This window comes from Melospiza georgiana, chromosome 3 (assembly GCF_028018845.1).
Source record: "Melospiza georgiana isolate bMelGeo1 chromosome 3, bMelGeo1.pri, whole genome shotgun sequence".
Taxonomy (NCBI): domain Eukaryota; kingdom Metazoa; phylum Chordata; class Aves; order Passeriformes; family Passerellidae; genus Melospiza; species Melospiza georgiana.
In genome coordinates, this window is record NC_080432.1 from 17676043 (window position 1) to 17690243 (window position 14201).

At 41.0% G+C, this 14201-nt stretch overlaps 1 protein-coding gene across 8 annotated transcripts in view; it reads left to right on the forward strand.

Annotated features, from left to right (window-relative positions):
* CDC42BPA (CDC42 binding protein kinase alpha) overlaps positions 1–14201 on the forward strand; it is a 181891-nt gene that overhangs the window by 159337 nt on the left and 8353 nt on the right. For 5 of the 8 annotated variants that reach the window (XM_058020540.1, XM_058020541.1, XM_058020542.1 and 2 more), the window contains 3 exons: positions 758–842; positions 2318–2441; positions 3759–3876. In XM_058020540.1, the coding sequence (XP_057876523.1) occupies positions 758–842; positions 2318–2441; positions 3759–3876 (327 nt within the window). Of the gene's footprint in view, positions 1–757; positions 843–2317; positions 2442–3758; positions 3877–7825; positions 10109–10348; positions 10535–14201 lie in introns of those variants that run through there. The other 3 variants (XM_058020547.1, XM_058020548.1, XM_058020546.1) reach the window with 2 other exon arrangements.

Genomic DNA, 14201 nt, shown 5'->3' on the forward strand with positions numbered 1-14201 from the left:
TGCCCCTGTGGTCTTGTGTTGGTCATTCAGTCTCTGAATATCAATTTCCCACGTGCCAGATGCAAACCACGATATTCTGGCAGTGCTGTGAGGATACATCATGCAAAGATCAAAGTGCTCAGCTATTAACATCTTGAAGAGAGACCAATCTGGACTTTTATGGGGAAGTTATTTCTGGTGTCTAAACTTTGAGTTGTTAAGCAGTTGGAGCATTTTTTTCCCTGCACAGTAGAATGTGATTTAATACTTTGATTAATATTTGGCTCAAGACTTCCCTTTTAATGGAAGCTACTTTCAGTAAAAAAGAACTACTACACTTAGGAGTCTCAAAAATAGCCATTTATTATGAAGAGTCTGTTTCTAACACAATTTACAGAGTGTGGAATGCCTCTTTCACTTTTATGCTGGAAATCACAAATACCAGTAGGTTTTAGCAGTCTGTATGTGCTCTTATCAAGCTGCAGAGCATTATTGTGACATGGTGCTAACACAAAGTAAAAGCTCAGCCTATTGCTTTGTACATCTAATGGAAAAATTGAGTTGATATATGAACTAGACTTGTAACACAACTATTCATTTAAATGCTGGGAGGAATGATGTTAAGCCTGTGTCTTGAAGTGAAATTTTAAGCAGCCCTCTCTGTACTCATTCTCAAAAAAAAAGAGTTTAAAATTCTTTTGAGCTCTTCTTTGTGGCTTTAATGACTTGGAATTGTTACTCTTGAGAGTGTTACAAGGACTGTTTTTCCTTGTTTCAGGTACGACCCTTGAATACAGAAGGATCACTAAACCTTTTAGGCCTGGAGACAGTCAGATTAATATATTTCAAAAACAAAATGGCAGGTAAGTAAAGAGAAGCCAATTTTCATCATCCACATTTTTGTTTAGAAAGTACATTTGTCTGCATCTGTGCATTGCATAAAGGAATCTCTTAAATGTCTGTGGGCTTGTTAACTTGGGAAAAAGCTAAAGCTTATGGATTCCACAGTGATTGCAATGCTGTCTCTTCTCTGAACTTCTTTTGCCTTTTGAATATTCAATAAAGACTTGAATGAAGACTGGAACTAGAAACTAGAATGACTGGATGCTCCCTCCAAATGTGGGATCACCTGCCAGAACACTGCCTAAAAAAGCCTGCACAATTAAAAACTTCAGTAGTCATTTTGGCAGCGTCAGATTAAAATCAATACTATATTTAACCTTTAATACTATATTTAACAAATGTTTCCCAAGCGTTTTAAAGTAATACAATGTATATGTAACTTATTATTAGGGCCAGCTATGACTGTGTGCCACAACTTTAGCTTCAAAAATCTATTTTTATTACGAGTCTTTCTGACTTTTTTTTTTTACTTTTTAGAGCCCTTTCATAAGCATGCTCCTGAGGAATTTCCTAAAACTTTTGCTCAACCTCTTAGGTGGAGAGGGGACATGCTCTGTTTCAACAATCAAAAGCTATAAATTTTTGTTAACAACTTTCTGAAAACAGTGGAAAGAAACACTCTAGGAAAATGTACTACTGCAGGCACTGTCTCAGTGCTTATTTCAATTGCCAGCAAATTAGTACAAAAGGAATGGCAGTGGTGGAGAGGAGAAATATGCTGGAAGTATGTCTAGAGAATTTTCAAGTCTAATAAAGACTGTACATTAGAGCTGATCTTAAGGAAAGAAGAGATTTGAGTTCCATACAAAACTGTTTTGTCAGTGAGCAGTGAGCTTATTAAGGGTCACTTTAGTCTCCATAAATAGAAAACAAGACAGAATAGTTGCAATGTTCATTCAAAGTCACACAGCTGTTGTGTGATAATCACGGTTTTCCTTTTCATGTCTTTAATATAAAGATCCCTTGGCCAGATGTGCACACATGGAAGAAATCTTCCCTTTTCCCACAGTTGCATCAAAATACATCAATGTCCAAACATTTCAAAAGCAGTGTTCTCTTTGGAGCAGGGAATGAATGAAAGAGAATCTTGCATTCAGTTTCCAGACAGTGGGCAGAACAAAACGGTTCTAGTGATTTTCAGTGGGAATTTTGAGACAAGACTCAAGATTCTCTTCCTGCCCACCAAAATGTTTATTTCAAAGAACACATCAGTGGTGTTTTGAGAACACAAGTGGTGGCAGCTTGTGTGTGAAGAAGGGTTAAGTCTGTTGGTACCTAACAGAGTAGTGGATAGTGGCCAAGGAAACCCATAAACCAGAGAAGGTTTGGTGGGAAAGGGGTGGTTTCCAGCCCAAACAGAGTAGAAGTAGAGTGTTGAAACTCAAATTCCATTAGTAGCTGAGGAACTGCATCCCCATTTTTGTGCTGGTTTCAGAGGGGGACGAACTGGTGGTGCCTGAGACATCAGACAACAGCCGGAAGCAGATGGTGCGGAACATCAACAACAAGCGGCGCTACTCCTTCCGCGTGCCCGAGGAGGAGAGGATGCAGCAGAGGAGGTCTGTATTCCACCTGTGCTTGTCCTCTGTCCCTGCCTGTAGGCCCTGATGGACACTGACTGGTGCCAGGGTCGTGCTGCATTCATTCTGTGGCTTTCTGGAGTGGCCATTCAGGTGTTCCTGCCTCTTCTCTGCCCTGTTAATCCTCACTGTAACTTGTGTCAATACCAGCTTGGATATGGGTTTGCACTGGATGCACAATTAGTTCAGATGAATTGTGTGAAGCAGCTGTAATTTGGAATGCATGCCTCCAGTTACTGTATGCAGGTGCATAGGTGTGCACATACCCTGTGTATATATAAAACTCTCCAATAAACACTTTGCAAAAGGAGATTACTTTGCTAACTATGCATATGGATCAATTACTTTCATATTCTGGTTCTGTTTTTCTTTCTGAAGGAGATTTTCCTCTCAGCACTATTCCAGGACATCTGTTTCTTTGATTTATAGATTTAACTACATAGATTTTTTATAAAGCTCACAAAAACTTACCTCTTCAGGGGACATAGGACTGCAGGGTGTATTTCTAATGGGAGTGTTTAGCAGGTTACAAATACTTTCCTAAATGGCAACAAAACCAGGTCTGCACTACGGGCAGTGTTTGCAGAGGATGTTATTGACCATTTCCTGTGACCTGCTGCTGTGCTAAGCCACACTCCAAGAGCTGAGTATTTCACTTTTCTAATTTCCAGCATCTTGCACCATTGGTTGGCTCCCAGTTTGTCTTTTTGGCTCTAAGGAAAGTAACAACTGTATGCAGTGGAGATAAAATTCCATTTCTTGTTCTTGCCTTTTCTAAGTTGATTGACATTTGGTCTCTTTAAAATTTATTTATTCTGAGTTCTGAAATGCATCCTTGCCATTTTGAAGAGCTTTTAATTCTGACCACAGACTGAGAAAGGTACTGCAGTATTACTTTAATTATATTTTCATATTTTATACTTCATTTTCATCTCCACTTTGTAATATATCCCAAGCAAGTCTGGCTTTTACTCATCTTACAGAACTTTTTATCAGCTCATTCTGTGAATGTTAGTAACTACTAACAGCATGGGCTGTTAAGCTGCAAACAGCATTCTTTTATCCTGGCCCCTTGCCCTCTCTTCAAGCTGGAACCTTCTCCACACCAATACTGACATCAGGGATTTATCACTGTTATCATGGTTAAATAGAGTCATAGACTCATGGAATTGTTTAGGTTGGAAAAGACTGGGTAATTTCCGTTTGAAAATAGCTGATAATCAAAGCTGTACGTGTTTTATAAATGCCCATCCTGTCCTCAAAGGAAATACCTAAACAAAGTATCTTCTCTTCCAGGGAGATGCTACGTGATCCAGAAATGAGAAATAAGTTAATTTCTAACCCAACTAATTTTAACCACATAGCACATATGGGTCCAGGAGATGGCATACAGATTCTCAAAGACCTCCCAATGGTAAGTACAAAAGGACATGTGAGAGTGACGGACTGCTGCAGAGGCTGCAAATAAGTGAGAGGAAAACAAGTGCAATTTTAATGTGTAATCAGTGACATATTTCCTATCAGGAGCAGTGTAACAATGGGAATGGAGTAAAAATGCTCTGCTGTATTTAATAAAATTTAAGCAGCATAGCAAGCATTGGGTAGAGGAGGAGGAGGTGCAGTGCCTAATGCCAGGTTGGCCTCATAGTGATGATGATAATTTTTATGACCCATATGAAGGTGCAAATTTTACATGATTTGTGCTGTTTGTGGGTATGGAAAGAGAAATTCCCTTCTCAGTGAACTGGAGTTCAATTCCTTTTTTCTCCTCCCATCTTTGCCTATTTCTTCACAGCCTGTTTTCCTGTAGCAATTCAATAATGTGTACTGCTCAAATTTCTTCCCATGCCAAGTGCTATCTTTCCTGTTCTCTTCAAATTAAGTAGTCTCAGTGAAACAGAACTTCTTGAATAAAAACAAAGCTTTTAAGTTGAAAAATGGAAAAAGAAAATGTGTTCATTTCCATAAAACCTCATGTAGGAAGTAATCACTTGGAAGTTACTGAAATCTGTGATGAGCTAAAGACTAATTGATACTTTGCTCATAAGGAAGTTCTGTACTGCTTGCTTCAAGCTACCTGGAGCATCTTTTGTGTCTTTATGTGTTCTGCATTGTTTTCTAAGCACATCCACAATGACACAGATGTGATTCAGAGGATGCTAATTAGCACTGTAAGAAAGATGAGATGTTATGATAAAAACAGATGAAATTTGTTCCAGCATAACACTCAGGCATTAGCTCAGAACTGCTGCCTAAAATTGTCATTGTTACTACTTGGAGTTTGTGCAGAAAACAGGAAGTAGATGCTGAAATTGGGATATTCTGATGCTGAAAAGTGCAAAGGAAACAAAAATAAGACTGGAAAATAAAGCTCAGCATGCAGTTGCACGAGTTTAGGAGCCTAATCTCTGGTCTTTGGATACTCATTTTACCTCACTTTGGAAGGAAATGGTACTTTTACTTTGCACTTGACTGTAAAGTCTGCACTTTGATTTATTTTAAAGCTCGTATTAGACACAGTCTGAGAAGCCTCTCAATAAGAAATATGTTTGGTGTAATGAGAAAAAAACAGTACTGTATTGTGTGTATTTTTATAAATTATCATCATTTTTATAAATGAACACATAATGAAGGAGCTGTTTCTAGAAAACACATGACAAATCCAAGAGATGTTGGCAGGTATGTTTCTCTTACCTGGATACAAGATTGCATGTGTCTAATGTTAGACAGAGAATGATCATTTGCTTCAGGGCAGGATATAGATCAGAGCCTTTCTTCATTTCTCCATCTCTGGTAAGTTCTTTAAAATATTTGTGGCTCTTCTCAAGCAGAGAGAATAATCTGCTACCTCTGTAGGTAGAGCAGAAGTCATCCTTTGTCACACCATCAGTAATTGAAATTTCATGGCGCTCAAGAGCTGCAAGGACTCTTAATCAAGCCCCACATCTGACAAGTGTAAAACAAAGAATTATTCTGTCTATAGAGGTGGATTTTTTACATCATTTCTTCCACAATGTCATCTCTCCATGGTTTTCAGCTTTGAACCCTTTCTAATTGCACTTGCCTTGTGTTAGCTCACAGGTCCTGTTTCAAGTTAGGACTGGTACTGTGCTATTTTGCCAATCAATATGATGCTTTGAAAATAATTCATGAGTCACTTCCCACACTTTAAAATTATGAGAAGAATTAGAAAATGTGTACAATGTACAGTTGATTCCTGCACTTGTTCCACTGCTGCAGCTTCTTTTTAAAAAGTTGTTATTATTAAAACCTCCTTTTTGCAAGTAAGTATCAGTCTTAATGCTGGGAGATGTTGCTGCAAGACAAAGCAAATTTGTTGTGTATTTTTCCATCAGTTCCTTGCAATGTCATGCTGTATTTGTATTCTTAACTTAATTGGTACAGAATTACATCAAGCACGGGACTTGAAAGTGTGTGAATTTGAAAATGTAACTTGAAATTAGGAAATAAATGTTCTGTCAAGAGCAACTTCAGTCCAGGCAGCTTTTTCTTTTCCAACAGCTTCCTGTAAGGTATTTGCCTGGACTGAGTTTCCATTTAATCCATTCCAGACTAAGAACTTTGTTTCTCAGGCACAGAAATAGAAGGAAAGGAGTTGTGTGGGCATTTGAGGTTATGTATAGAGCCTAATGTTTTACTGGAAGGGAATTTAGAATGAGAAGAGGGCATGGAAAATAAGGATGTTTCTTGGAGAATCAGTACACAAGGTAAAAGAATAATCATCCAACCCTGTGTACACTTCATCTGTATGGTGGTTCCTTTTCCAGGACATGGAATTATTTCACCAGTTTCATACTTTATTCCCAAAAGGTGAACAAGTGGGAGGGTTTGTGTGCTGCTAAGTGTGTGTCCTGATTTTTGGAACATCTCCTTTGTAATTTTTAATAGATTAGTATGGTTGTAAAGGAAGACAAGAAGAGAAAGTATTTATTTTTAACAAACTTTGGCAAAGTTTGCAGCACTTTACTTTGGGAATGCCTGTTCTTGTTTGTGGAAGTGAATGGTAAAATACATTTTTGGGGCTGAGGCTGGGGGTAGCAAACAGTGCAAGGCTAATACTCACTCTTCTCAAATTCTCTTCCTCCAGCTATTTTAGGTGGTACAGCTTCTTTTTTTATGGGGTACTGGAATGCAGAAAGTGCATGAAAGAGTGGAGTGGGACTTTTCATTTGCTGTTTCTTCTGCTTTATTTGAGCACCTTCACATTTGGCTGGATCTTCCAATAGAAATGTTTCACCCAGCATTGAGCTTTCACAGAAGTCAGTATAGTGCTGTATGGGCAAAAGGGTCCTTAGGTAGAAATAGGTTTTAATAGAGAATAGATATTTTAATCTCTGTGTTCAATGAGATTGTCACAAGCTAAATAGCCAGCTCAGCCCAGCTTTTATCTAGCACACATGGGTGAACTTTATAAAGCAAATGACAGTTTTAGGTATATGTATGTATTTATATTTATTCATTAATATGCACATATTCACTTCATAGATGCAATGTGAATCAGAAAAAAAAACCAAAAAAAACTAACCACTTCAGCCCCACTGCCTTTTTTAGGGGAAGTGCCAAGAACTGAGAGAAGCAGAGTTGGGATTGTTAGTGATGGCCCTCGAGGGATGCCTGGGCTGTGTCTGTGGGCAGCAGGGGACCTGCCCTTGTGCTGCTCTGAGCCTGGCCTGGTGGGTGCAGAGCCTGCTTGCTCTCTGCCCACCACTGGTTTAATGGTGTCTTTTAAAAGACCAGCTGTAGAGAGCTTAATTTGTGCTGTAACTGGAATAAAGGGAGTGTTCAAACCCTTTTGCACTCTTTGTTGTGTTGAATCAGGTGCCTGTTTGTGTACAACTTTGTGTACAACATATTTACCTGTTTGTTTGCCCTTGCTGGTGCAGCCACATGGGGGAGAAAGATGTTTTCTCTGAGTGTTGTTTTCCAGTTTTCTTGGTGTGCACCAGACACTCTGGTGTGTTTGTGGAAGTTGCAGTCTCTTGGTCTAGTCCCACATTGTTCTTTCCATGAACAGACACCCTTGACTTCAGTAGAGCCCTGGTGTTTGGGCAGAACCATGGCCAGGGCTCAGAGGGAGATCAGATTTAGGGGGTTTCAGGCAACTGTAAATCTGCATACTTTTCTTCATGGTGAGCCCTTTTGGTCTGGCTTTGGCACACAAATTTGTGGGCTGCAACACACCAGAAACCAGAAGCTCTTGTTTCCTGTTAGCAGAGCAGTAATCAGTACATATTTGTGTTTTATTGCTGTGGATCTGGGTCATTGTCTTGTTTTGTACAATTTGGAATGGTTCCTGTTAGTGTATCCCCAAACTTATTTGTTTACATGTTTTTCTTCCCTAGCAGCCTGTCACCAATTAACCTGGCCGTACAGTCTGGCCTCCCTTCTGCCCTCTTGTCCCCTGAAGCCACTTTATCGTGGATGCTCCTTTGTAGTGAAGATCTGAAATCTGCAACTGCACTTACTGCAGCACAGACCACCTCTCTGTGTACATCAGATGTACAGGATTGCTTTTGCTTTCATATTCTGCATGCTTAAGTATTTTTATATACAAAAGCTGGTCTTGACTGCCATTATATTTGAACATTATGCTTCAGTTTGACCTCATTATACATGAGCCATTCTACTTCCATTCTAGATGATGTGTGAAGCTTTGCTTGTTTCAATTGAGAAACTTTTAAAGTAAATGAATACTTATCTATATTTGGTATTCTTTAAAGAAAATGGGAACCCCATGCATGCATCTAATGGTGGAGTCTATGGAGAAAGTTCCATGGAGTATCATTTTTAAAATGTTGCCATATCGTGGCTTTCTCACATTTGTGAATGCTGGCTAAATATTTTCATGATCTGCAGCTGGCCTACCCTCTGCTTTTTAGCTTGTGGTTTTAGACACTGCCATATCTCCCTTATTGGCTTTTAGGAATGTAGCTGGCTTTGCTACCAGTTCTCTGCAGAGAACTCAGCAAAGTCTGCTGTCCTGGACCATTTTGGAATGGTGGCTTCTTGTACTGATATTTAGATGCTGCTAAAGTTACTAAGAACAATTTAATGTATATTATGTCTTATATGCCATAATGTGGTAATTGATGTTTTGGTTAACAGGCAAAGCCTCATAATAACCATGTGTTTTAAAAAAACAAAGTTGGATTTTACCAGCTGAAATGAAGAGAACAGTAACAATAATGTTTGATATAATATGTATTGGGATGTGACTTAATGTTCTTCCAGACTTTAATACGTTCCACATACAAAAAGTAGTGCCTTAGGTTTAGTGGAGGGGTAAGCTATATTTTTACCATATTTTATATTTTAAGTCCTAACATTTCTAATACTACTCAGAAATACCTGTTTTAAGGAGATGAAATCAGTTGGATGAGGGGAAGAGGAACTTAGAAGTTAGAAAGGAGAAAAGGTGTTCTGATTTACTGGTGTCCATAGGAAACCAGCCCACTGCAGGCTGACTGAGCATGTACAGATGGCACAGGAGGGGAAACCAAGCCTTGAAAATCTCTTCCATTAAATCTGGATTTAGATGACTTTCAATTATACAAGCACTCGTGTCAGCACATTCCATAGAGATTAATTAGAAACTGTTCCCGTTCAGTTTGCAGGGTTATTTCTCCCCTCTCCTCCTTTACATCACGCTGTGGGAGCACGCTGCTCAGCTGACCTGTTACAAACATTTGAATTTCCCAATGTTTTCACACTACATGTGCTGAGGGAGGGCTGATCCTCTGCAGGGATGGCAGTGCTGGCTCCCCTTGGCACTGTCAGCGTTGAGCCAGTGTGGAGCCGTGTAGTAAAAACAGGGTGGCCCCAACTCTGGGAATGATTGGCATCTGACTCCATTGATTCAGAAAGCTGAACAATTGCTTTATTAGAACTATATTGTATCACATTATACTATACTGTATTAAAGAGATACTGTACCACTATACATGCTAAAGAAAACTTGTGACTGTCTGAGGCAGCCAGGATGCAGTTTTGAGCCATTTGGCCAAGGAATCAAAACAACCCTCAGCAGAATCCAATTGACAAATCACTTCAGGTAAACCGTCTCCCTAACACATTCCACATGTGCAAAAACAGTAGGAGCAGCAAGTAGAGATAAGAATAGTTTTCTTTTCTCTGTGCTTCTCCAGGAAAATTCCTATGAGAGAGAATTATGTCTCTCTGTTCAGAGAATGTGAGTGCCACATGGCAGGACATGGCCTTGGTCACCTGTCAGCAGAGAGACTTGTCCCAGTGGTCTGACACTAACCCCTTCACCTTGCCACACAGCCTGTGTCCCCACCCTGTCAAAACACTGTTCCTCCCACTGTTGGAAATACTCTGTGTTTGTTGTACGGGTGATGATTTTAATGGAATCACTAAATTGCATGAATAACAGAAGGAAATCTCTTAACAGTCTCTAACTGCTGTGTATGCTCATCTTTTCTTCTCCCCACACCACCTCACCTGTGTTCACCTTCCTTTGTTTGTGTTATGTCTATTTTAGATTGTAAGCTCCTCAAGGCAGGGAACTGATGCTTCTCAACTGTCTGTAAAGCACCTTTTACAACTGTGGTGCTCTTTGAAATATCAAAAAATAATAAATATTAGAATCGATTCCCAATGAGTTAAAAGTTTTATTTGTTTCTAATGTTTTAGCCAACAGCAAGGGCAGCAGCCCATCAGACTGTGTGTCAGGAAGGTGCTCAGAGGACTGGGGGTGGCAGTGTCAGCCCCTGTGTGCTGACAGCCAGCAGGGTTTGCTGTCTGCTGTCCCTGCTCCGTGTCTCGCTGCTCTTGTGGAACTGCTGGTGCCGGTGTAACCTGTACAACCATCCTTCATTGCTTTCTCTCTCTGTTGTCTTTGATAGCAGCGTTCCCCTTATCAATTCCCTCATCATCACTCCCGTCTGATCTCCTCTCCGAGCAACTTTGAGCACATCTACCACATGACTGTTAATTCAGCTGAAAAATTCCTCTCTTACGATTCCATACACCCTGCATTTTCCCCGCCTCCACGCTCTGTCCTCGGTACTCCAGACTTTGTCACTCTGAGGGTATGGATGGCTGAGTCAGGTGTTCACTCTACTAACACTGTGTGGTTTTCCTTTTGCCTGGCTATTAACGTGGGAGAAAACCCCTTGTAAGCTGTTCCTTCACCCCTCCATTTCCTTTTGTCCCAGACAATTTGCTTTCTGCAATCAGCTGGGGTCTTCCCACAGCTCTGACAAGAAACAGACACTTCATGGCCCTAGGGAAAAAAAAAAAAGAAAAGTTTGGGGTGAACTTTTTGCTATGAGAATGAAATTTTTAATCAGCAGAAAGGATGTGGGAATTTTGAATGAGAAGTTCTCTGTTCCACAGTGTTCATCCTCCAGCAGTCACAGGGCTGCATACCAGGGTGAATTAGGAAGAGGTTCTGGATGTATCTGTGTTGGACCAAGTTTTCAGGCTGTTTGTTTATGATGAATTCATGTGGAATGTGAGAATTTGTGCACTGCACTGGACGCAGATGGAAAGGGACAGACACAACTAGTACTTCAAGCAGTTTCTAGGTTAAGGTAAATAAGTTAAATTAGAACATGTATAAACAGGATAAAAATTAAAGATAGTGACAACTTGCTGATGTAGATCCTCTTAACCCTGGTAGTTTTAGGAAGAAACTGAGGTAGGATGCTGTTCTTTAGGTATCCTTCCAATTCCAGTGTAGATTGGAGGGATGGAAGTGGTCTTCCCTTTTTTCCTTGCATTGTGCATCCAGGTCTGCCTGCCTGGGGTGTGCTGTGTCCTGTAGAAATGCAAACCAGAGTGAAGCAGGCACACAGGTACCTGCAGTGCATCACAGCTCTGCACCATGCTGGGGCCTGCAGCTCTGCCTGGGACAGATAAATCAGCAGTAAGCTGTAGGTGGATGTGTGTGATGCTGTTGTTTGCTCAGGATTTGTGTGGGTCCAGGCCATGCCCATTGCTGTCATGGGAACATTGCTCTTGGTTTCTGGCAAGGCTTCACTGCCAGGCTGCTTCCAGTGCCTCTGGGCTGCCCTGCTGGAGCCCTGTCACTGGGAAGGTTTTGGAAACATACCTGCATCCAACACTGGACTGAATTTAAAAATGCAGGAGGAAAATAAATCTTCTCCTTATGGCTCCAAAACCAATTTGCACAGCTGAGCTTTGACTGGTTACATGCATGGTCATGTGTCACTGCTGTGAGTCCCAGTTGTCACAGGCATTATTACACGAGAGGAATGCTCTGTTGAAATGCAAAAAAAAATGTTAAGTTGAATTGAAATCTGTTTCTCTCCTAGAGGGTCATTATAGGGTCACTGAAGCTGTATTTCAGTTCTGGTTGTGGCAGGGTTGTTTTAATCCAACTGTGCTATAAAGTTGTCTGTGTTTAACATGCAGTGATGTGTCACCGGACTGTGACCCTCCCTCTACCTTCCCTTTCTCATGTGAGTAGTCTCCCTGGGATCAGTAAGGAATGACCCCTGGTGCTTCAGACAATAACTCTCAATTTTTTCTTTCGGAGCATCCTTCATCCTAATGTTGCAGCCTCCTAGCATAAACTGGGGGGGAAAGAAAAGTGAAGGGGCAACCTGGAGTGTCAAGATCCTGCCTTGTTAGCTCCTTAGAGCACTAGAGGTTTAGTCTTGTGTGAGGAAAGGTGTTTGTCTGCTTTGGGGCATGAAGGTAGAGGTGCTGGAAGCTGTATGGAAAGCCAGACTGTGAGTTTGGTTTCATGTCTGTCCATCCTCCCTTTGTGTTTGGAGATGTTAGTGTAAGAAGGGTGCCATGGTCCCAGGTAGGATTGGATATTGGAACCAGGATAGTGTGGAATCCATAGGGGAGTTGAAAAATGACTTGTTAAAGTAGAGTCTGTCATGTTATTTCATGGGAGAGTTGAAAGCTGAGTTTTATAGTGTGATGAGCAGAGAGCACTACTTCAGAACAAAAACAAACCCCAAAACAAGACCAAGCAGCACAATGGACAGAGGAACAGAAGCAGTCACTGTGGGTGCTGAACCTGTCCAGTCAGAGCCTGCCCCTCAACCCAGTGCTGGAGAAGGTGCCCAGGGAGCTGGAGCAGGAGCAGAGGCTCTGTAACCCTGGCACTGATTGCACCCACAGCTCCACTCTCCAGCTGGAATGGGATGCACCCAAATAATCTCTCACCCTGTTTCACAGCGATTCACTGTGCTCAGCAGCAGCTTCTCCGCTGCTGCTTTTCCCCAACTTCTTTCATCTTTCTCCATTTGGTCCAGCAGTGGGGATGAATTTTCCTGCTAGGATTTGAATTGTTGCTCGAAATGAGGGGTTTTTGTCTCTCTAAAGCAAGCTCAGGTTTCCTTTTGTTTTCTGTGTTTTTAACCTGCTGTGTTGTGCTGCTTTATAACTACCGCTAATAACCGCCGTTCATTTTCCTTTGAACCCCCTTCCTTCCTGCATCATGTGCACACCACTTCCAGGAGGTTTGGTCCAAAATGCCAGCAGCCCTGGCATGTGCTTATTTTATTTTTAGAACAAAGAACGATGAAAGATTTGCTTTGTGGAGAGATTTCCTACAAGGAATTACATGGACGTTGCAAACTGAGGGCACGAAGAATAATCATCTTTAGAGCACAGTGTTAAAACAAATGAGTCTTTTTTGTGCACCCACTCATTCCCTCCTTCCCCTGGTGCCTGTATGTTGCCAGCTCAGTCACTGTGAAGGAGGTTAATCACCTTATCATTAAACAGAATTGTTCTCTTTGCAAGACGAACCTCTGTAGGTTTATTCCAGCCTTGCAGCCCCAGTGTACTAACCCCAGTGCACATGTGCTAAAAGCCAGTGCTGCACTTGGCTTTCCTTTCTTTGTCAAAAGACAGCAGTAACTCATCCCTCAGCCCCTCAGTTCTTTGTGTATGGCCAGGGGAATGAGCCTCCATGGTTTAGGTACAGCCAGGATGCTCAAACTCTGCATCTCAGTTTGTCACATGGGGAAAATGCAGCAGCTCAGTATTTTGTACTACAAAGCAGGTTGGTTATTGATGTTAAAAAACAAAAAAGAAAGGGAGAAGCTAAGCAAGAGACAGCAATAGTATCCCTCAAATAATTTAAGAGACTGTTTCAAGCCTTTAGGTATAAATCCTCAGGGTGCAGCAGTGGAAGAAGGGAGAAGTAAAAAGGGCTTTTTCATTGGGAAGGTCTCTGATTCTCTTTTGCTGGTGTTTGTGAGAGATCTGGGAGCAGATGAGAGATTTTGATTCTTATTTGCTGCACATTAAAATCAGCCATATCTGGCACCCTGGGAGAATGGAAAGCTGAGGGTTGCCTGTAAGGTCAAAGGGGCCTGTCAGAGCAGTGATTCCAAGGATCATTGTAAGACTGGATTTGGCAGCAGGTTGGTAAAATTTATCTGATGAGGTCTGACCTGTATAAAATCTGTTTCTTACAAAACTTCAATTTAATTACCCATTTTAAAATACAAATAGAGACATGGGTAGTACCAAGGTTCTCTGAGAATATCCTTGTGGGATAGAATCTTTGTTCTGATCTGAAATTTTCATTAACATCCTAGTTTAAAGAAGCATTGCACTTGCAACTATTGTTTTATATATGGCTACTTCTCAGTGTGAGGATGGGGAAATAACTAAATTTAAATAGGAAGAAACAAACAGTTATTGCAGAGGGGGCGCTGTAGAGGGTGAAGGAAGTAATTCTTAGAGCTACCTGCATTTCTTTCA